Source organism: Neophocaena asiaeorientalis, unplaced genomic scaffold (assembly GCF_003031525.2).
Source record: "Neophocaena asiaeorientalis asiaeorientalis breed wild unplaced genomic scaffold, Neophocaena_asiaeorientalis_V1.1 scaffold315, whole genome shotgun sequence".
Lineage (NCBI taxonomy): Eukaryota > Metazoa > Chordata > Mammalia > Artiodactyla > Phocoenidae > Neophocaena > Neophocaena asiaeorientalis.
Window position 1 is genome coordinate 145655 of NW_020172011.1, and position 21449 is coordinate 167103.

The 21449-nt window shown below is 40.8% G+C and overlaps 1 protein-coding gene across 2 annotated transcripts in view; it reads right to left on the reverse strand.

Moving 5' to 3' along the window:
* Positions 1-21449, reverse strand: part of FCRL3 (Fc receptor like 3) — a 44404-nt gene that overhangs the window by 7671 nt on the left and 15284 nt on the right. Inside the window, exons 3-10 of one of the 2 annotated variants that reach the window (XM_024750897.1) lie at positions 12740-12760; positions 11428-11670; positions 10666-10917; positions 10145-10429; positions 8839-9126; positions 8255-8530; positions 2177-2455; positions 1690-1809 (exon numbers count right to left, since the gene is read on the reverse strand). In XM_024750897.1, the coding sequence (XP_024606665.1) occupies positions 1690-1809; positions 2177-2455; positions 8255-8530; positions 8839-9126; positions 10145-10429; positions 10666-10917; positions 11428-11670; positions 12740-12760 (1764 nt within the window). Of the gene's footprint in view, positions 1-1689; positions 1810-2176; positions 2456-8254; positions 8531-8838; positions 9127-10144; positions 10430-10665; positions 10918-11427; positions 11671-12593; positions 12761-21449 lie in introns of both variants that reach the window. The other variant, XM_024750906.1, reaches the window with a different exon arrangement.

The window sequence follows — 21449 nt, forward strand, 5'->3', positions numbered from 1 at the left end:
CGATGCAGGAGACACGGGTTCGTGCTCTGGTCTGGGAAGATCCCACATGCTGCGGAACGGCTGGGCCCATGAGCCATGGCCACTGAGCCTGCACATCCAGGGTAGAAAAAAGAAATATCATACTAACATTATTTATATTAATATATTAATATCAAAGAATATTTCAGAGTAAATGATGCTACAGGAATAAAAAGGTCATAAGGATAATGTGGTCATTTCATCAAAAACACATAACAATGATAAATATTTGTGCACCTAGTAATAAAGTTTCAAAATACATGAAGCACATGTGATAGAATTGCAAGAAGAAATGGAAACATTTACAAATATTGTTGAAGATTTCAATACCCTGCTCTCAATAACTGATAGATCAAGTAAAAAGAAAATCAGAAAGGATATAGAAGACTTCAGTAACACTGTCAATCAAGTTCACAAACAAACCCATAGTACAAGAAATGTTAAAAAGAGGTCCTTCAAACTGAGAGAGAATGATACCATATGGATGTATGTATATACAAAAAGGAATGAAGAATTCTGGAAGTGATAACTAAGTGGGTATTACCTAGACATCAAGCCAGAAAAAGAAATGACAAGAAAATAAAACTACCAAATCAATATCCCTTATGAACATAGGTGCAAACGTTCTTAAAGATTTTAGCAAATCAAATTCAAAAATTATAAGCAAGTGAGGATGACCCCAGAAATGTAAAGCCAGTTCAACTTTCAAAATCCAAAATCTGTATCACTAGACTAGAAAATAAAATCATATGATCATCTCAATCAATGTAGAAAAAACATTTGTCATTTCTTCTGTAAAAACTGTCAGCAAATTACAATTAGTAGGGAGTTCTTCAGCCTAATAAACAGCAGCTACAAGAAATCCACAGCTAATATTATCATATGCAGTGGTGAAAGTCCAAATACTTTCCCCCCTTTAAGTTCAAGAACAAGACAAGTAGGTCTATTCTCAACACTTCTATTCAACATTGTACAGGAGGTTCTAGCCAGTCCATTAAGACAAGAAAAAGAAATAAAAGGAATCCAGATTGGAAAGCAAGGAGTAAAATTATCTTTATTCCCAGATGTCTTGATCATCTATACAGAAAAATCTGATGGAATCTACAAAACTAATACTAGAATTAATAAGTGTGTTTAGCAAGGTTGCAGGATATGAGATCAATGTACAAAAATCAACTGAATTTCTATATACTAGCAACAATCAGAAATTAAAATTTTAATTTCATTCTCAGAATATCTATTAATTTTATCTACTAATAAATATCACTGTCTTTATATGCTTTTCAAATATATCTCAGAGTTTATGGTTTGTACTTATGGCTATTGTCTATTTTTGCTGTTGTTACAAGTGGAGGACTTTGTTTTTCCTTCTTTTTGTTTTCAGTAAGCTTTGGACTGGGGTTGGAACAGTAAATACTTAACTTTCTAATTTTTAAATGGAAGATAAACTCTGTTCTCTGATTTAAGTCTCAAATTAAACACATGGAGTAGTAACTTCATTAAGAAATTTGTTGTACATTTTTGTCACTGCCACAGAGTGGCAGTGATTAGAACTGAGGGCTTAGTACTTGGAAAGGAATAATTGACCTTTATAGGATGTACTACACAAGTCCAAGTTATTACAGCAATGGCAAAAGTCACAACATCAAAGAGTAAGATATAGTCACTCACCTGAATTCCTTTGGGTCCTGAAGTAACACACCAGAGCAGCAGTAGCAGCAAGGCCAAGGATGCTTAGCAGCCCTGCAGTGACCCCCTCGGTGATAAGCGTTATTTTGTTACTGGAAGGCCCTAAGTAAAGAGACCTATACTTGAGTTCAGGGCCAAATATTTTTTTATCTAGACAAAAAACATGTAGGTGGGGGCTAGCGATATATTAGGACAGGTTTTTGCCAGGTTCTGATTTCTCAATTTGAATCATTTACAGTATAATTCGTAATTTTCAAAATAATAGCACATGAGAGTGATTGCCAGAATCTAACATCAAAATGTATTCCTTTTCCCTCCCCCATCCCCATGAAATCAGTACCAGTCTCCAGAAGCTTCAAGCCTTGTTTTCATGTTAATAACTCTGACACTGGGAGAATTTCTACAGTCTATTGGAGAAATATTTTATTGCTTATAAATGTAACCTGTAGCCCAGGTACCACCAACTCACCTGTGACGCTGAGTGTCACCATCTCACTGCACTGGACCCCCAGGCCATTGTCAGCCCCACAAGAGAAGTTCCCAGAATGCTCTGCCATCAGAGTGAGGTTGAAGGATGCTCCTCCTCCAAAGGGGTCCAAGATGCTCCCCAGGGTGACATTCTTGTGATAAAACCAGTACAGGATTGGGGGAGAGCCTCTTTGGGCCTCACAGCGAAGCTCTAACACATCTCCCACTATAGCCTGGGCCCCAGTAGGGTGGAAGGTGAAGACAGGATGAGACACTGGAACTGACGGAAGCAACATAATTCATGAGCAGCTTTAATTAAGTATGTGTACAAGATAAGTTAATAAAGGAAATATTTAGTTTAGTTTAGTAGTAGGAACAGAGACCTGGGATTCAGGAAAACCTGAGTTTAAATCCCATCTCTGCTCTTTATTAGCCCTGTGATCTTGATGTTTTAAAAACTTTTTACTAGCTCCAAGTCTCAGTTTATTCCTTCATAAAATGGAGCTAATAATAATTATATCACAAGCTATGGTAATAAGAATCATGTATGTAAAATGCTCGATAAATGTTAGCTACTATTACTGATAGAAATAATAACTAAAAGCAAGGTTTGTTTCTCCATATCATTGATTGACTCCTGAGACTTAGCTTTAAACCTAGACTTCCACACCTATCTGAAGTAAGACCTCATTACCTTTTACCCAGTTACCTTGCTTTATTTTTCTGCATAGCATTAATACTAACATCTATCAATCTATGTATCTATGTATCTCTCTCTTATTTATCTATCTATCATTGTTGTATATCTGATTCCTCTAATAGAATGTACATTTCATAAGGATGAGGACTTATCTGTTTGTTCATTTTTGTATTTCCGGCTGCTGGAACTTTGCCTTGGCATGTGATAGTTCATCAACAATTCGTGAATGAGTGGATGACAAAATTGATCCAGATTGGCCCCAAAATATCCAGACACAGCAATAACAACATGATTTCCATTTTACTTTGTGATTATAGAAATAGGACAGCCAGGAAAAACAGAAAATCACTATGTTTTTAATTAATATATGGAACTATTAATCAATAATTAATTAATGTGAAATGTGAACTGTGAGATTGCTGATTCTGCTAAGTTGTGAGGGAACCTGGATGAGCCAATCTGTGTGCAGTGCTTTAGATATAAGCTGTGTGCTTCATTGGCAAGAGAAGTTTGGTAAGGATCTTAAGCTTTGCTTTGCATCTGAGATTGGCTAAAGGGGAGGGAGCATGGAGACAATCCATTGAATGGGAATAACTCACCCTTCTGTACATCCTTTACAATATATAGTGACCTGGGCCAGATGCGAAGGGTCTCAGAGGTAAGGCTTTATACATTTTTTGCACATCTCAGTGTGCCTTTCCACCCATGTCCCCACCTCATATATTTTTATCCAATTTTTATTGCTGTAAAATGCTCATAACATTTTCCATCATAAACTTTTTAAGTGTACAGTTAAGTGGTATTAAATAATTTCATGACATTGTGAAACCAATACCACCATCCATCTCCATAACTTTTTACCTTGTAAAAGTGAAATTCTATACCCGTTAAACAATAACTCCCTATACTCCATTTCCCCACCCCCTGACAAGCACCAGGCTACTTTCTGTTTCTATGATTTTGACTAACCTAAACATCTTATATAAGTGGGATCATACAGTATTTGTCTTTTTTTGACTGGTTTGTTTCACTTAGCATAATGACCTCAAGATTCATCCAGGTTGTAGCATGTAGCAGAATTTTCTTTCTTTTTAAGTCTGAGTAATATTTGATATTATGTGCATACCACACTTTGCTTATCCATTTATCTACTGATAATGGATATTGGGTTATCAACAGATAAACGGACTGGGTTGTTTCCATGTTTTAGCTATTATGAATAATGTTGCTCTGTACACACGTGTACAAATATCTTTTTGAGAATATATTTTCAGCGTTGGGGGATGTATACCCAGAAGTGGAATTTCTGTATCATATGGTAGCTCTATTTTTAATTTTCCGAGGAGCCTCCATAGTGTTCTCAATAATGATTTCATCATTTTACATTCCTACCAACATTACACAAGGATTCCAATTTCTCCACATCTTAGCCAACACTTGTTATTTTCTATTATTTTTATAGTACCCATCCTAATGAGTATGAGGTGGTATTTCATTGTAGTTTTGGTTTGCATTTCCCTAATAATGAGTGATGTTGAGCATTTTTTTCATGTATCTAATAGCCATTTATATGTCTCCTTCGGAGAAATGTCTATTCAAGTCCTTTACTCATTTTTTTAATGAGTGCCCCATGACGCCAGCCCCTGCCCCTCAACCCACAGCGGCAGAGTCCACAAATCTTATGACATCAGAAAGGGTATAGGTGCCAGCCTGACCCTAGCTCCCACCCTATCCCCTTGCTTTGCCTGCATTAGTGGAGCCTATGACTCAAGGGATCCCAGACACGAGAGAACAGCCCACCATCCTGGGGCACCAGGTGATGATAACAGCAACACTTCAGGAGCAAAGCAGCAGTAACTCCGGAGGCACAGGAAGTGATAATAGAGCCACACTTCTTATAGAGAAAGGGGAGGATGGAAAGTGACTACTCTCAAACATAGCCAGAGACAGCTTAGGTAAGAGAAACCAAAAACTTATGCCATACAACCACCTACTGGAAAACAAAAGAAAGGCCTCTGATTTCTAACTGTCACCACATCAAGTGCACCAGCAGAGAAACCACCCATCAAGTACCATGAAGAATCACAGTAACACTGTACCACAAAAAGAAACTGGCAATTCTCCAGAAATCAAACTTACAGTCATGAAATATTGTGATCTAACTGAGAAAGAATTCAAAGAAAGTCAAAATAGTTGTCATTCAGAAACTCAACAAGCTACAAGAAAACTCAGAAAGTCAGATTAATGAGCTCAGAAATAAAATTAATGAACAAAAGAAATACTTTACCAGAGATATTAAAACTCTAAAAAAGAGCCAAACAGGAATTCTGGAATTGAAGAACTGAATAAATGTTGAGAAGAATGCCTTGGAAAGCACTAGAAATAGATCAGACTATATGAAAGAGAGAATTAGCAATCTCAAGATAGAAATCTAGACATGATACAAGTATAAGAGGAGAGATAAATAAGATAATTTAAAAATGAGGGAATTCTCCAAGAGCTATCTGACTCTTTTAGGAAAGGCAACATTAGTATAAGGGGTGTCCCAGGAGAAAACAGGGAGAGGGGAACAGAGAGTATATTTAAATAAATAATAGCTGAGAACTTCCCAAATCTAGGAAAGAAACTGGATATACAAATCCATGAAGCTAAGAGAACACTTAATTACTTCAATGCAAAAATACCTGTTATAAGACATGTTATATTAAAATTGTCAAAAGTCAATCACAAAGAAAGAATTTTAAGGCAGCCTGGGGGAAAAAAGGATGGTAACCTACAAAAGAATCTCCATGAGCCTATCATCAGGTTTCTCAACAGAAACTCTACAGGACAAGAGGGTATGGAATGACATTCTCAAAATACTGAGACATAAAAAGTGTCACCCAAGAATATTTTTTCCAGCAAAGTTATTATTCAGATATGAAGGAGAAACAAAGACCTTCCCATATGAATGAAAGCTGAGGGAATACATCAACACTGGTTCTGCTTGCAAGAAATGTTGAAAGAAGCTCTTCTACAAAAAACAAAAAGGCAAAAGTATACAAAACTTTGAGGAAACTGAAATAGACAGAATCAGAAAATTGCAGCTCTTTATCAGAATAGGTTTTAAACACTTTATTATAGCATAAAGGTAAAAGGGGGGAAGCCAGAAAAATAACTATAGCTACTTCAATTTGGTAAAAAACTCACAATACAAAAAGAGATAATTTGAGACAATAAAAACATAAAAGGGGAAGAGGAAAAGGATGGAACCCATATAGGTAAATGAAGATAAGATTCTATCAGCAGAAAACAGACTATTTTATCTAGGAGAGGTCTTATGCAAACCTCAGTGTAACCACAAAATAAAAGTCTAGAACAGAGACACAAAACATGAAAAAACGGAAACTGAGAAAAATATCATAAAAAACCACAAAACCAAAATGGCAGGCAGAAACTTAAGGGGAAGAAAACAATGGAGATATAGAGCAACCTGAAAATGAAAGGTAAAATGGCAATACTAAATTCTCCTTTATCAATAATAACCTTAAATGTAAATGGGTTGAATTCACCAATCAAAAGACATAGAGTGGCTCGATGGAGTAAAAAATAAGACCCAATTCTATGCTGCCTCCAAGAAACTCACATTACCTTTAAAGACAAACATAGGCTCAGAGTGAAAGGATGGAAGATGATACTCCATGCATATGGCAGCCAAAAAAAAAAAAAAAAATTGGGTATAGCCATGCTCATATCAGAAGAAATAGACCTCAAGCCAAAAAAGATAACAAAGGACAAAAATGGACATTAATTGTGATAAAGGGGACAATTCATCAAGAAGATGTAATAGTGATAAATATATATGCACGTAACATAGGAGCACCAAAATATACAAAGCAATTATTAACAGACCTAAAGGGAGAAATTGACAGCAACACAATAATAGTAGGGAACTGTAACACCCCACTATTAATGGATAGATCGTACAGAAAGAAAGTCAACAAGGAAACAGCAGCCTTAAAAGATACATTAGACCAGATGGACTTGATAAATTTATACAGAACATTCCATCCAAATGCAGTAAAATACACATACTTCTTAAGGGCTCATGAAACTTTCTCAAGAATAGACCATATGTTGGAATACAAAACAAGTCTCAATGAATTTAAGAAGATTGAAATCATATCAACCATCTTGCCTGATCACAATGGTATGAAACTAGAGATCAACCACAAGAAGAAAGCTGGAAAATCACAAATATGTAGAGACTAAACAACAAGCTGCTAAACAACTATTGGGTCAAACAAGAAATCAAAGGTGAATTGAAAAAATACCTGACGACAAATGAAAATGAAAATATGACATACCAAAATTTAACTTTGCACATAAAGGAACTAGAAAAAGAAGAACAAATGAAGCCAGAAGTCAGTAGGAGGAAGGAAATGATAAAGATTCAAAGAGAAATGAAATATACACTAAAAAGAAAATAGAAAATATTGATAAATATTGATAAAAACTAAGACCATCTTTTAAAAGATGGACAAAATTGCCAAACCTTTAGCTAGACTCACTAAGAAAAATGAGAGAAGGCTCTGATAAATAAAATCAGAAACGAAAGAGGAGCTATAACAATGAATGCCCAGAAATACAAAGGATTATACAAGAATATTGTGGACAGTTATATGCCAACAAATTGAGCAACCTAGAATAAATGGACAAATTCTTAGAATCACACAACCTTCTGAGACTGAATCATAAAAAAATAAAATCTGAATGACCAATCACTAGGAAAGAGACTGAAATAGAAATCAAAAACCTCCCAAGAATAAAAGTACAGGACCAGATGACTTCACAGGTGAATTCTACCAAACATTCAAAGGTGCTGTAAATCCTATCTTTCTCAAAATATTCAAAAATACTGAAGAGAAGGGAATACTTCCTAACTTATTTTACAAGGCTAACATCACCCTGATACCAAAACCAAAGGCAACACACAAAAAAGAAAATTACAGGCCAATATATCAGGTAACATAGATGCAAAAATCCTCAACAGAATATTAACAAACCGAATAAAACAGTACTTTTAAAGGATCATACACCATGATCACGTGGGATTTACTCCATGTATGCAAGAGTAGTTCAGCATTTGCAAATCAATCAACATGATACATCACATCAATAAAGGAAAAAATAAAAATCATATGATCATCTTGATAAATGCAGAAAAACCATTAGGAATGGCCTAAGTTCCTGAATGTAGAGTCAGAAGAAAGGATCCCAGGACTCTCAGGTAGAGGAAGAAAAAGTGGGGAGTCTGCTGGAATGTCACACCAGCAAGTAGCCCAAAAGAGAAGACACAGTCTGTTCTGGGCTGTAATTGCTGCAGGCATCCTTACTAACCTGTGACACTGAGAGTCACTCTGTCACTAAGCTGGACCCCCAGGCCATTGTCAGCCTCACAGGAGTAGTTTCCAGAATGTTCTGCAGTCAGAGAGAATTTGAAGAATGCTCTTCCAGAGGGAACTGAGCTGCTCCCCAGGCTGACACCATCATGATAAAATCGGTACAGGATCGGGGGAGAGCCTCTCCGGGCCTCACAGTGAAGCTCCATCATGTCCCCCACCACAACCTGGGCCCCAGGAGCCCTGAGAGTGAGGACAGGGCGAGACACTGGAACTGAAAGAGATAGTAGACTGTCAGAGGACTCTGATGCTGTGACAGACTCATAACCCCACTCAAGAAACTTAAATATAGATATATCTCTTGAACCATGAAGAGTAATCCTAGATAATTTTGTTTTCATCACTACGGTCCTCTCCACAAGTAAAATATCTTCAACTTTTGTCATCTTTGCCATTCCTTGGTTAGCTTCTAAATCTTCACAACTCTGTTCCTTTGCCTTCTTCCAAAGAGCCTCATGGCTGACAGAAAGCCTAAGCCCTGGCTTGTGAACTGAGGCTGAATAGAAGGAATCGGGAACTTACTTCTCAGTGTGACTCTAATCAGTTTACTGACGATGGGACCGTGAATGTTGTCAGCTGCACAGTAATATCTCCCAGCATCATGCTCCTTCACAGTGAGTATCTGCAGCTCTGCCGACAAGGAACGCTGGGTCTTTGTTCCCAAACTTCTCACTGTGCCCTCTCTGTGCCAGGAGAATGTGACAGTCCCTGTACCGTTGGCTACTGAGCAGATAAGGAGCAGATTTTCTCCTTCAATCAGCTGCCCCTCGGGGGGCTGGATCTCTAGATTTACATCAGACACAGGGATTCCTGGGAGGACACAAGATGACACATGAGGGTTCTCATGGCAGAAACTTCAGGGTCAAGAAGGCTGGTTCTGTCACGAACAAGCCCATAGCAGCAGGTACAATAAGCAGGAGTCCAAAGTGGGCAATAAGGAATTAATTGTGCATGTTATTATAAAGGCAGAAACACCCCTCCCACCACATACAACAGTTCCCATTCTTGGGGAATGTGGGGACTAGGCTCCTGATCTTCTTAAACCTAATGCTGACTGCAGGCACATTTTATTTACGTTTATATCTAAGGAATCTTTGGTGCACTGATGGATCACAAAATAAGAGTGAACCCTGAGAATATTACTTCTATCCTGAAATTCAAACCCCTTTCCTATCCTTCAAGACTCTTCTCCAGTCTCACCTCCATCTTCTCACATTCTTTTCTGATTATTCCAGTTCATGTTTATCTTCCACTTTTATTTTGGAATATGTTTAGGTCAACAAATGGAAGCAGCATAGGGACCTCTAAAGACTGCATGTGGTCATCTGTGTCTGTTGACTTTTTTTTTTTTTTTTTTGCGCTACGCGGGCCTCTCACTGTTGTGGCCTCTCCCGTCGTGGAGCACAGGCTCCGGACGCGCAGGCTCAGCGGCCATGGCTCACGGGCCCAGCCGCTCTGCGGCATGTGGGATCTTCCTGGACCGGGGCACGAACCCGTGTCCCCTGCACTGGCAGGCGGACTCTCAACCACTGTGCCACCAGGGAAGCTCTATCTGTTGACTCTTGAGAGAACATATCCTGTAAGGCTCTGTCACCCCCCACAGGGTTGGGGACCCAGTAACTGATCAATAACTGTTATTAACTGAGTTAGATGGAAGAGAATGTTCTAGGGACATTAGGCCAGTGTTGAACCTGAAGAGAGAAGGATACCAGGACAGCTGGAATTCTCCTCTCTGTTATGTTCAGTGTCCTAGGGAGCAGGAAATGTCATTGCTCTCCTCTCCTCTCCCCGGCTCTGACTCTGGAAGTGCAGCCCCACAGACACTCACTCTGCACATGTATCTGGGATCTCAAGCTTCTTTTCCTGACATGGTGAGTCACTGTCTCTGCCTGGCACCAGTAAGACCCTGAGTTTTCACTCCACATGTTAGGTAAATTGAGCTCTGGGGAGCTGCTCCAGCCTGATCCCAAGGCCTGGTCTTCTCTGAAGAAGCAGAATTGAAGCTGAATGTATGACCGCTGTGGAGGGAGCCAAGTCTCACATTTCAGGGTCACTGGTCTCCCCTCTATGGGCTGGGAGGGTCTGGCTGTCAGCACAGGAGGGGGAAACAGCTCTAGAGAGAAGAACAAACACAGTTCCCAAGGTAGTGAGGCTCAGGGCTCCTGGAAAGATGCACGTGTGCTTTCAGCACCAGCTATCAGAACACAGAGACCCAAGTAGGTGGAATCACTTCCCATCTCCCTCCCATGACTGGAGGACTTTCATGAAATCCCCACTGATGAGCCCCTCCCTAAATCCTCACACAGTTTCCCTGTCAAGTCCTATTACCCACAGGAGGGCAGCCATTACCTTGAACTTGAATTGTTAGAAGTTTTGAAATGTCTCTCCTTACTCCCCAAAAGCCTTTCCTAGAAGCAGTACAATAATATTTGTCATTGTCCCTGGAGACTGAATTTAGTGTGAAGTTTGATATATAACTCTTCCTAATTTCTTTTTTATTTTTGTAGAAAACTGTTTCACTTGTTGCTTCTCTCCCCCGGCATCTCAGAACAACATCATCTCCTTCAAAGACAGGGTGTGGAGCCTGGATGATCAGTTTGTCTGCAAAGAGTGGAGGAATGCAATCAATTTATTTCCTGATGCTTGTTTCTTCAAACTCTCATTTCTGCCCATGAAGAAAGAGCTGCAATCCTATACATACCTGCAACTGTCCTCCATCAACATTTCCACATAATCCCCAAACCCAGTTCTCCCTTGTCCTAGGATAATGAACTAACTTCCAGAAAATATCCTTAAGAAATCCTCATACATATTGTTAAAAGAGAAGTTTTATACCATACATTTCTTCAGACCCAAGTCCCTTTTTCCTGGTGACTTCCCCCATACTTACCAATACTTACCAATACTTCTTACCAATACTTCTCTGGATGGAGAGGATGGACAAGGCAGCATCCTGTTGCTGTCCTATCTCCTTATTTTCCCCACTGGGGTCAATACATCAAATATCCTCATGCCTGTTTACAGCCCTGCCTAGGCTCCCTGCATTAGCCTAGCCCTTAGACATCCTGCCCAGTGGTTTAATTTCAGAGGCTCCCTCCTTTCTTTCCTCACCAGGTAAAAAATCCATATGTACGGGGTCACTGGGAGAAGATCTTTGAGTCTTGCATTTGTAATATCCAGTCTTGTGTATTTGGATCTCTTCAGATTTATTATCCAACAAATGATCATTATGATACCAAGATATGTCTCCTTGGGCTGGAGAAAGGGAATCTCTGCATGTGAGAGTCACTCTGTCGTTGTTGAAGTTTGTGGACCATGGAGGATTGAGGAGAAGAAAAGCTTTTGGGGTTACTCCTGAATAGGAAATGGAAAGACAAAGGCAGGTAAAGGTGAATGAGAGGTGGGTGGAGAGTAAGGAAGGGCCCAGCTGCAACTAGGAGTTTTTCTGGGCTAATTCCTATTAGGACCAGGGCTGGAAATGGAGCAGACACAACTTGGGGAACTGCCTGGGACAGAATCTGTTCTTTGTCATTTTTTGCCTAGTAGCAGTGGGTGGGTAGGTGTCATGCGGGATAGGTCTCAGGTTCCTTGTATGGGCTCAGAAAAGTTCAGGAGACATGATTCGTAGTTGGGCAAACACTGTGAGGGCCTCTGAAGGTGGGCTGATTCTGAAATGCTCTTGTCCTATACATTCCTGTCAAGGTAAAAGTCAGCCTGGGATGTATATACCTCAGAAGCAGTTTCTAGACTCTGAAAAACCAGTACCTACTTGGTTATTAATATCTAATGAACAAGATTTGTTTCACTTACAATTCTTTTAAACTTTGCTTAATTTGAGAGTCTATGGGGAAGGCAACATTTTTCTACTCTCCGCCTAAGGTGAGTATAATCAGTAATTGATACAGGATATAAAAAATTTGAACAAAGGGGCATGGACTGCTTGCATAATCATATTTGTATATATAATTGCAACTAACCAATGGGACCAGAAATTGAAACAGTGTAGTGACATGAGCTTCTTTTGGAGATGTATAAAGATTTGGCTTTAGCATTTTCCACTGTGAATAGGATATATTTCTATGTTCTTTGATAGTGGCACCAGCTTGGACATACAGAGGGGTCTTAGGGAATAGAGGAGATCAGATCTGAGTTTCTCTCAATATCAGCCTCCTGCCTCTGCCTTTCCTTCTGCAAATATTTCCTTCCCCTCCGCACTGTGGCATTCGGTAATAGGGAAAGAACTGAAGACTGGAGAAGTCAGAGGAGGGTCTGCTCACCCACTAATGCAACAGGTGTGACCTCGGAGTAGCAATACCACTGATGTTGGCACATCACCACAGGCCTCATTTATGGCTCCAGGCAGTGCTGGCTGGGAGGACCAATGCCCAGAGACCAGGAGGAACAGAGAAAAGGGAAAACTGACCTGATTGATCTCTTCCAGGAGCTGTGAGGGAGCCAAGATTTAAAGGTTAGCACAGAGCAATGTTTTTCAAACCTTTTCACTTACACAATTTGAGAAGTGTTCCAACAACCCAGCCACAACCACTTCTTCGGTTTTTCCTCCCATTTCGTTGCCCCCACTCTATGATACCCATAGTCCCCAAACAAAGAAACAAAAAAGAATAGCTTATAATTTATTGTATAAACATGAATGACTTGTACCCACAATCCTGACTCTTCTCTTTGCTATTTAATACTTAGCAGCTTCATAGTTCATTCCCCCCGTCTTCCCTAGCCTGAACTCAGCCATGTAGAGACAGAAAAGGCCTTGGAGAAATGGTTTCTCCTCCCCTCATTACTTGGGTACTGTTCCTCCTACATTTTCAATCTCTGGCTAAATACTGGCTTAAAGTCTCAGGAAGCAGGGTCATATTTCTCAGTAGATCTTCCCTTACTCAACTGAATTTTGAAAATAATTGTTTATGTGAGGGATTTAGAAGGGGTTTGGTGGAAAGAAACATCCAAGCTTCCTATGAGATGAAAAAGAAATGGTTGAAGAATCAAGGGTAATATACTTGGTTTGCTCTGTTGGCTTTGGTTTTCCTGGGACCCAGCTCTGCTCATTCTTCATCTCTTGTGTAAAGAAAAAAGTGTTGCCTGCCATTCCAGTTCTACAGTGATCAAGCTATTAGCCATTGTAGTTGCCCACAGACAGTGTACTCTGAGGAATTCAGGATGAAGAAAGACAGGAAACATTCTGGGCTTTGGATATATTGGCCCTTAGATAGTTAAGATGCATATCTAAGGGAAAGTTTCAAATGACCCCAGATTCTTGCATCTTCCCATACAGAGAAAAGCACTAAAATCGGTGAGATTTCTCTTCTTTGTGATTAGCAGTAATCTTTTGATGCTTGACTACATGTTTTACCAGCAAAAAGTTTATATATATCCTGGCTCCTCCCTTACCTCTTCAGAGCAGTTCCTCAGAGCTATCTGAGAGGCTGTCTTCTGGGCTATAGTCTTCAATAATTTCCCCAAATAAAACTTAACTCAGATTTCACATTGTGCAGTTTTCTTTCAGTCAATAGTTTTGGTGACCACAAAGGGACCCAGAGCAGACTTCACTCCTTTGCCTGAGGATCAGGAGCCTTGGTACCAGCAAGAGCCTCTTGTGCCCATTTGCCTCTTCCATGAGTTTAGAGAAATTTGGGTGAGTCTCTCCTGGTTCTCGGATCTCACAATTATTATTATTATTATTTTGGTTCAAGGCCCATGTTCATCATGTCCTTTATTATATCATCCATGCATATTAAGACTACAAATGACTTTCAGCTACTTAAACATATAATCATGATATAATGTCCATGGCTTTATAGAGTCCCAGCATAATGTTTCATATATTCTTTTTTTAACATCTTTATTAGAGTATAATTGCTTTACAGTGGTGTGTTAGTTTCTGCTTTATAACAAAGTGAATCAGTTATACATATCCATATGTCCCCATATCTCTTCCCTCTTGCATCTCCCTCCCACCCTCCTTATCTCACCCCTCTAGGTGGTCACAAAGCACTGAGCTGATCTCCCTGTGCTATGCGGCTGCTTCCCACTAGCTATCTATTTTACGTTTGCTAGTGTATATATGTCCATGCCACTCTCTCACTTTGTCCCAGCTTACCCTTCCCCCTCTCCGTATCCTCAAGTCCATTCTCTAGTAGGTCTGCATCTTTATTCTTGTCTTGCCCCTAAGTTCTTCTATTTTTTTTCTTTTTTTTTTTAGATTCCGTATATATGTGTTAGCATACAGTATTTGTTTTTCTCTTTCTGACTTACTTCACTCTGTATGACAGTCTCTAGGTCCATCCACCTCACTACAAATAACTCAGTTTTGTTCCTTTTTATGGCTGAGTAATATTCCATTGTATATATGTGCCACATCTTCTTTATCCATTCATCTGTTGATGGGCACTTAGGTTGTTTCCATGCCCTGGCTATTGTAAATAGAGCTGCAATGAACATTTTTGGTACATGACTCTTTTTGAATTATGGTTTTCTCAGGGTATATGCCCAGTAGTGGGATTGCTGGGTCATATGGTAGTTCTATTTGTAGTTTTTTAAGGAACCTCCATACTGTTCTCCATAGTGGCTGTATCAATTTACATTCCCACCAACAGTGCAAGAGTGTTCCCTTTTCTCCCCACCCTCTCCAGCATTTATTGTTTGCAGGATCTCCCAATTATTGGTTGATGATCCTGAGTTAGTTCTATTTTGTGGTGTATAATAGGGATTTGTCCCCCCCTCCCCCTGAGGCAGGAGATAGATGGGCCCCAGGTTAAACATTTACAACTGGCCTCCCATTTACATTTCATGAGGCAGGAAAACATGGGCTTCGGGCTGGACACTTACAGCTAGACTCCCGTTTGCATTTCCTGGGACAGGAGATAGATGGCCTCCAGGTTAGACATTGAAAATCAGTCTCCTGTTTGCTCTCCGAAATGGAAGCAATGACAGAGACAGTGTAAACAGCCAGGCTTCATCTCCTGTGGACACCTTCAAAAGCTGAGGGGTGATCTGACAAGCCCAACCACATGCCGCCCGGGCTGGGAGTCTCCACTCTGTGTTCAGTTCTGTTCATGTGTACATGTGTGCAAGTGTGTTTGTGTGTGTACGTGTATGCATGCAGGGTGTGTACAGCTGAATAACAGGAGAGGATCTGCTGGGTTCCAGCATCCTGTGTCCCCCTCCCTGGCTGCCCTTGCTCGGGGTCACCTTAAGATAACAGTCATGGCTGGAACAGAGAGGGGCTAAACCTTGTTTGAGTAAAGGGTCAAGAGGTCACACATTTCCCCTTCTTGGGGCAAGGGACACATTGCACATGGGCAGAAAGTCTCCTTTAGGGTCAAAAAGGAGGGCTCGCCACCCCATAATATGTGATGCTAAGGCCACCCCATAGGCCTTTGGGCTGAAATCCAACTTGGAAAAAAGTTGCACACACATGTTGGGGAGGGTCCTAGGGCAGGTCAGGTGTGGAAAAAGAAGCCAGATAATTGGCCAAAAGTAAACAAAGACCCGGAAGAACTGCCCTATATAAACGACTTAACTGCCTCTTTATCTTCTCCTTAGGGAGGATGCCCACACCTTTTCTCTCGGGGCGTGCATCTCTGCCTTGCTAAACAAACTGTTTCTCTGTGTTGTCTCCCACTTGTGCTATGTCTCTAATAATAAACTTTGTACCTGTTTTTACAGTTTTTACCTCCATGAGAAATGCATTTTTCACTGGGGGCAAGAGCCATGGGGTGTGGTGGCTATGATTCCTGGTTTTCATCCAGGCTACCCGGGTTCAATTCCTGGACAGGGAATTAAGATCTCGCTTCATGCCACCACTCACTTCTGCCTCTCCAATATCACCTCCACCCCAGTTTAAAGATACTGGGGGAGCCTGGTTAAAAGATACAAGGATTTATTCAGTTGAAAGACACTGAGCCTCTGGGCTGGGTAAAATGAAGGGCATCAGAAAGCCAGCCTCCAACTAACACTCCAGCCATGTTTATGTACATATGGAATTTATACTTACAAATATTGAATACTTGTTTAATTGGGAATTAAAGGAAATCTTGCCCTAAAATGGCCAAGATAGGGTTCTTTTGACATTCTAAAAATGATTAGAAGAAAGCCAGCTTGATAAAACATCTTTTCAAAATTTTGACCTTAAAGGAACAAAAGCCCTTCTAGGAGGAACTTGCATTTCTCTCCCTGTGCTTTTGAGATGTATATGTTATATCTGATCTTCTTAGGCATTTTATTCCATGTTACGAGAGCTTGGTCTTTGCCATCCAGAAGGTACACATATGGTGTACATTTGGCAGCCAGCTGAATAGATTGGGATTCCAAGCAGTCATCTTGTCTGGCTATGCCAGCTCTCAGGAAAATTTGTTATAAGGAGTCCCAGCCCATAAGGGGCCTTGTCATCTCAACCTTTGTTGTGTCTACCTGCACAAAAAAGACCTTTAGTTTCTTAGACTATTATGGGGAGTAAACTTTCTGTATTTTAAGAAGGCTGCATTCTTTGCGCTCTCTTGTGGGGTTGCCTCTTGCGTCTTATTGGTTTGAGTTGTTATTAAGATACTATTCATCAATGGCCAGACATTGGATTCTTTAAATTGGAGAAACTTCTAAATTGCTAAATTTTTAGAGAGCTCTCATTTTAAACAGCTGTTTTATTGGTGCCTATGAAAATACCAAATTAAAAGGTAGATGCAAAATATATATATACATACATAAGTAAAACAGGTAACCTTAAAAACTCCCTTAGTTTAAGGGCTTCCCTGGTGGCGCAGTGGTTGCGAGTCCACCTGCCGATGCAGGGGACAAGGGTTCGTGCCCCGGTCCGGGAAGATCCTGGCTGGGCCCGTGAGCCATGGTCGCTGAGCCTGCGCGCCCAGAGCCTGTGCTCCGCAACGGGAGAGGCCACAACAGTGAGAGGCCCGCGTACTGCAAAAAAAAAAACAAAAACAACAATACAAAAAAAAAAAACCCTCCCTTAGTTTAAAACTAACAAATAAAAACTGTTTTAGGAAGACTTATTTGTGGTCTCAGCTTCCCTTCAATGGTTCTTGCAGATGCTAATAAAAACATTAGCTTAATTAATGTTAATTAGGTTGATTAACAGGAGAATAAGAAGAAACTGAGGGGAAAGTCAAGAGACTTCTTCCTAACGAAGTGAAAATTTTAAAGGGACTTATCCCAACAGAATGGAAATCTTTAGATGATTATTAGGAAATGGGATAAATAAAATGGATTTTGATAGGATTAAAACAAAAGTTTTGACTACCTGGGGTTGGATAGACCAAAGGGACCCCCCAATTAGTCCCCCCAACATTAAAGTGCACCCTATTAACCCCTATTTTGAAACAAAATTTAAAGGCTGGAAGAAAATTACACTGAGATACCTGACTAGCATTTGCTTGGGACAACAGTGAGATCAATTAATGAAGTTAAGATTAACAAAAGGGCCTGTGTCCCTTGGTTTGACCCCTCACTGGGAACCCCAAAGCTTTTTATACAAAAATGGATAAAATGGCCAGGGGATAAAAAGGAAAGTTTCTGGACTCCTTGTAAGACCAAGACTTGTTGATGGGGTCCTAATGGAGGCTTAAGTTAAAGGTACAAGAGTTATAAATTTGAAATAAAATCTTATAAAAACTGATGTATTTGAATGGGATTTATATAAGATGGTTACATCTCTTTTGTCTAATTGTACTGTGGGATAGACATTACATCTCTATGAGGAGTGCTTCCCCTGACTGGTATTATAAGACAGGGCATATAAATCTGCCCCATAGGCAGTATTAATTAAACATACTAAAAGAAACCAATAGGGACTTCCCAGGTGGCACAGTGGTTAAGAATCCGCCTTCCAATGCAGGGGAAATGGGTTCGATCCCTGGTCAGGGAACTAGATCCCACGTGCATGCTGCAACTAAGAGTTTGCATGCCACAACTAAGGACCTGGAGAGCTGCAACTAAGACTCGGTGCAACCAAAATAAATAATTAATTTAATTAAAAGTTGATTTTTTTAAAAAAGAAAGAAACCAATATAGTTACCTGTGCCCACACAGCATAAAGTAAAAACGGGGCCCCAACATTCAGGGACTAATAAAAGCAATAATAAATATTTTTTGTCCCTAAGGTAAATTGCTCTGTTTAATTTGTGCATGCACAAAGAGGGTCTTTGTAGAATACCTTGTGCATAAATTTTTGAAGGCATGATAAATTGAATCCCAAAGTTCTAGAACATAGAACTCTTGATTTCCAGTTTAGTGGAAAATCTTGCTGATATTAAAAAAGCAAATGAAAGAAAATGTAATTGGGCAAATCAATCTTTTAATATCATTTAAGCAGCAGACCAGTTTTTTGGGGAATTAAAAGCAACTGTCTTTGTCTTGCCAATCTACAAATCAGAAATGTAAATACAGCCCACAGTGACCTGAGACTGAGCCTAATTAGCTCAATCAGGTTGAACCTGAAGCTGAAGAGGGAAAAAAGGAAAAAAGAGGCCTTTTATCAATAAAACTCAAACTGTTGGTGCTCTTGCCTTCTGAGATGGCCCACATTCTGTCTGTGGTGTGTGTTTCTCCCAGGGCCGTCTTGCCTTTTGAGACGCGAATAGCATTCTGCCTATGGAAAGTGTATCTCTCTAAATAAACTCAGCCATAAAAAGGAATGAAACTGGGTCATTTGTAGACACGTGGATGGACCTAGAGAGTGTCATACACAGTGAAGTAAGTGAAAAAGAGAAAAACAAATACCGTATATTAATGCATATATGTGGGATCTAGAAAAATTGTATAGATTATCTTATTTGCAAAGCAGAGAGACGTAGAGAACAAATGTATGGATACCAAGGGGGAAAGGGGTGGGGGTGGGAGGAATTGGGAGATTGGGATTGACACATATACACTACTGACGCTATGTATAAAATAGACAACTAATGAGAACATACTGTATAGCACAGGGACTCTACTTAATGCACTGTGGTGACCTAAATGGGAAGGAAATCCAAAAAAGAGGGGATATATGTATGTGTATAGCTGATTCACTTTGCTGTACAATAGAAACTAACACAACATTGTAAAGCAACTACACTCCAATAAAAATTAATCAAAAAAATTAAAAGTAAATAAATCCACTTCTTACCTATCTAAAAAATAAATAAATAAATAAAAACTAAACAAGGAATGAGGGGAAGATGGCGGAAGAGTAAGACGCGGAGATCACCTTCCTCCCCACAGATACACCAGAAATACATCTACATGTGGAACAACTCCTACAGAACACCTACTGAACGCTGGCAGAAGACCTCAGAGCTCCCAAAAGGCAAGAAAGTCCCCACGTACCTGGGTAGGGCAAAAGAAAAAAGAATAAACAGAGACAAAAGGATAGGGACAGGACCTGCGCCAGTGGGAGGGAGCTGTGAGGGAGGAAAGGTTTCCACACACTAGGAAGCCCTTTCGCGGACGGAGACTGCGGGTGACAGAGGGGGAAAGCTTCGGAGCCATGGAGGAGAGCGCAGCAACAGGGGTGCGGAGGGCAAAGCGGAGATTCCCACACAGAGGATCGGTGCCGACCAGCACTCATCAGCTCGAGAGGCTTGTCTTGTCTGCTCACCCGCCGGGGCGGGCGGGGCTGCGAGCTGAGGCTCGGGCTTTGGTCGAAGCGCAGGGAGAGGACTGGGGTTGGCGGTGTGAACACAGTCTGCAGGGGGTTAGTGCACCACGGCTAGCCGGGAGGGAGTCTGGGGAAAAGTCTGGACCTGCCGAAGAGGCAAGAAACTTTTCCTTCCCTCTTTGTTTCCTGGTGCGTGAGGAGAGGGGATTAAGAGCTCTGCTTAAAGGAGCTCCAGAGACTGGCCCGGGCCTTGGCTAAAAGCACGGAACCCAGAGACGGGCATGAGACGCTAACGCTGCTTCTGCCGCTACCAAGAAGCCTGTGTGCGAGCACAGGTCACTATCCACACCCCCCTTCTGGGGAGCCTGTGCAGCTTGCCACTGCCAGGGTCCCGTGATCCAGGGACAACTTCCCCGGGAGAACGCACGCGCGCCTCAGGCTGGTGCAATGTCATGCCGGCCTCTGACGCCGCAGGCTCGCCCCGCACTCCGTGCCCCTCCCTCCCCCCGGCCTGAGTGAGCCAGAGCCCCCGAATCAGTGGCTCCTTTATTTTTCTTAATAATTATTTTTTATTTTAATAACTATTTTATCTTACTTTATTTTATTTTATCTTCTTATTTCCTTCGTCCCCTCCTTCCCTACTTCCTTCTTTCCTCCTTCCCTCCCTTCCTCCTTTCTTTCTTTTTTCTTTCTTCCTTCCTTCCTTCCTTCCTTCCTTCCTTCCTTCCTTCCTTTCTTTCTTTCTTCCTTTCTTTCTACTTTTTCTCCTTTTTATTCTGAGCCGTGTGGATGAAAGTCTCTTGGTGCTGCAGCCAGGAGTCAGTGCTGTGCCTCAGAGGTGGGAGAGCCAACTTCAGGACACTAGTCCACAAGAGACCTCCAAGCTCCACAAAATACCAAACAGCAAAAATCTCCCAGAGATCTCCATCTCAACACCAGCACCCAGCTTCACTCAACAACGAGCAAGCTACAATGCTGGACACCCTATGATAAATAACCAGCAAAACAGGAACACAACCTCACCCATTAGCAGAGAGACTGCCTAAAATCATAATAAGTCCACAGACACCCCAAAACACACCACCAGACATGGACCTGCCCACCAGAAAGACAAGATCCAACCTCATCCACAAGAACACAGGCATTAGTCCCCTCCATGAGGAAGCTTACACAACCCACTGAACCAACCTTAGCCACTGGGGACAGACACCAAAAAAAAAACGGGAACTACGAACCTGCGGCCTACAAAAAGGAGACCCCAAACACAGTAAGATAAGCAAAATGAGAAGACAGAAAAACACACAGCAGAAAGAAAGGAACTTTTCTAGGCAAGAAACACAAGAGAAGGAAAGACCTACAATAACAAACCCAAAACAATTAAGAAAATGGGAATAGGGACATACATATTTATAATTACCTTAAATGTAAATTGACTAAATGCTCCCACTAAAAGACACAGATTGGCTGAATGGATACAAAAACAAGACCCATATATATGCTGTCTACAAGAGACCCACTTCAGACCCAG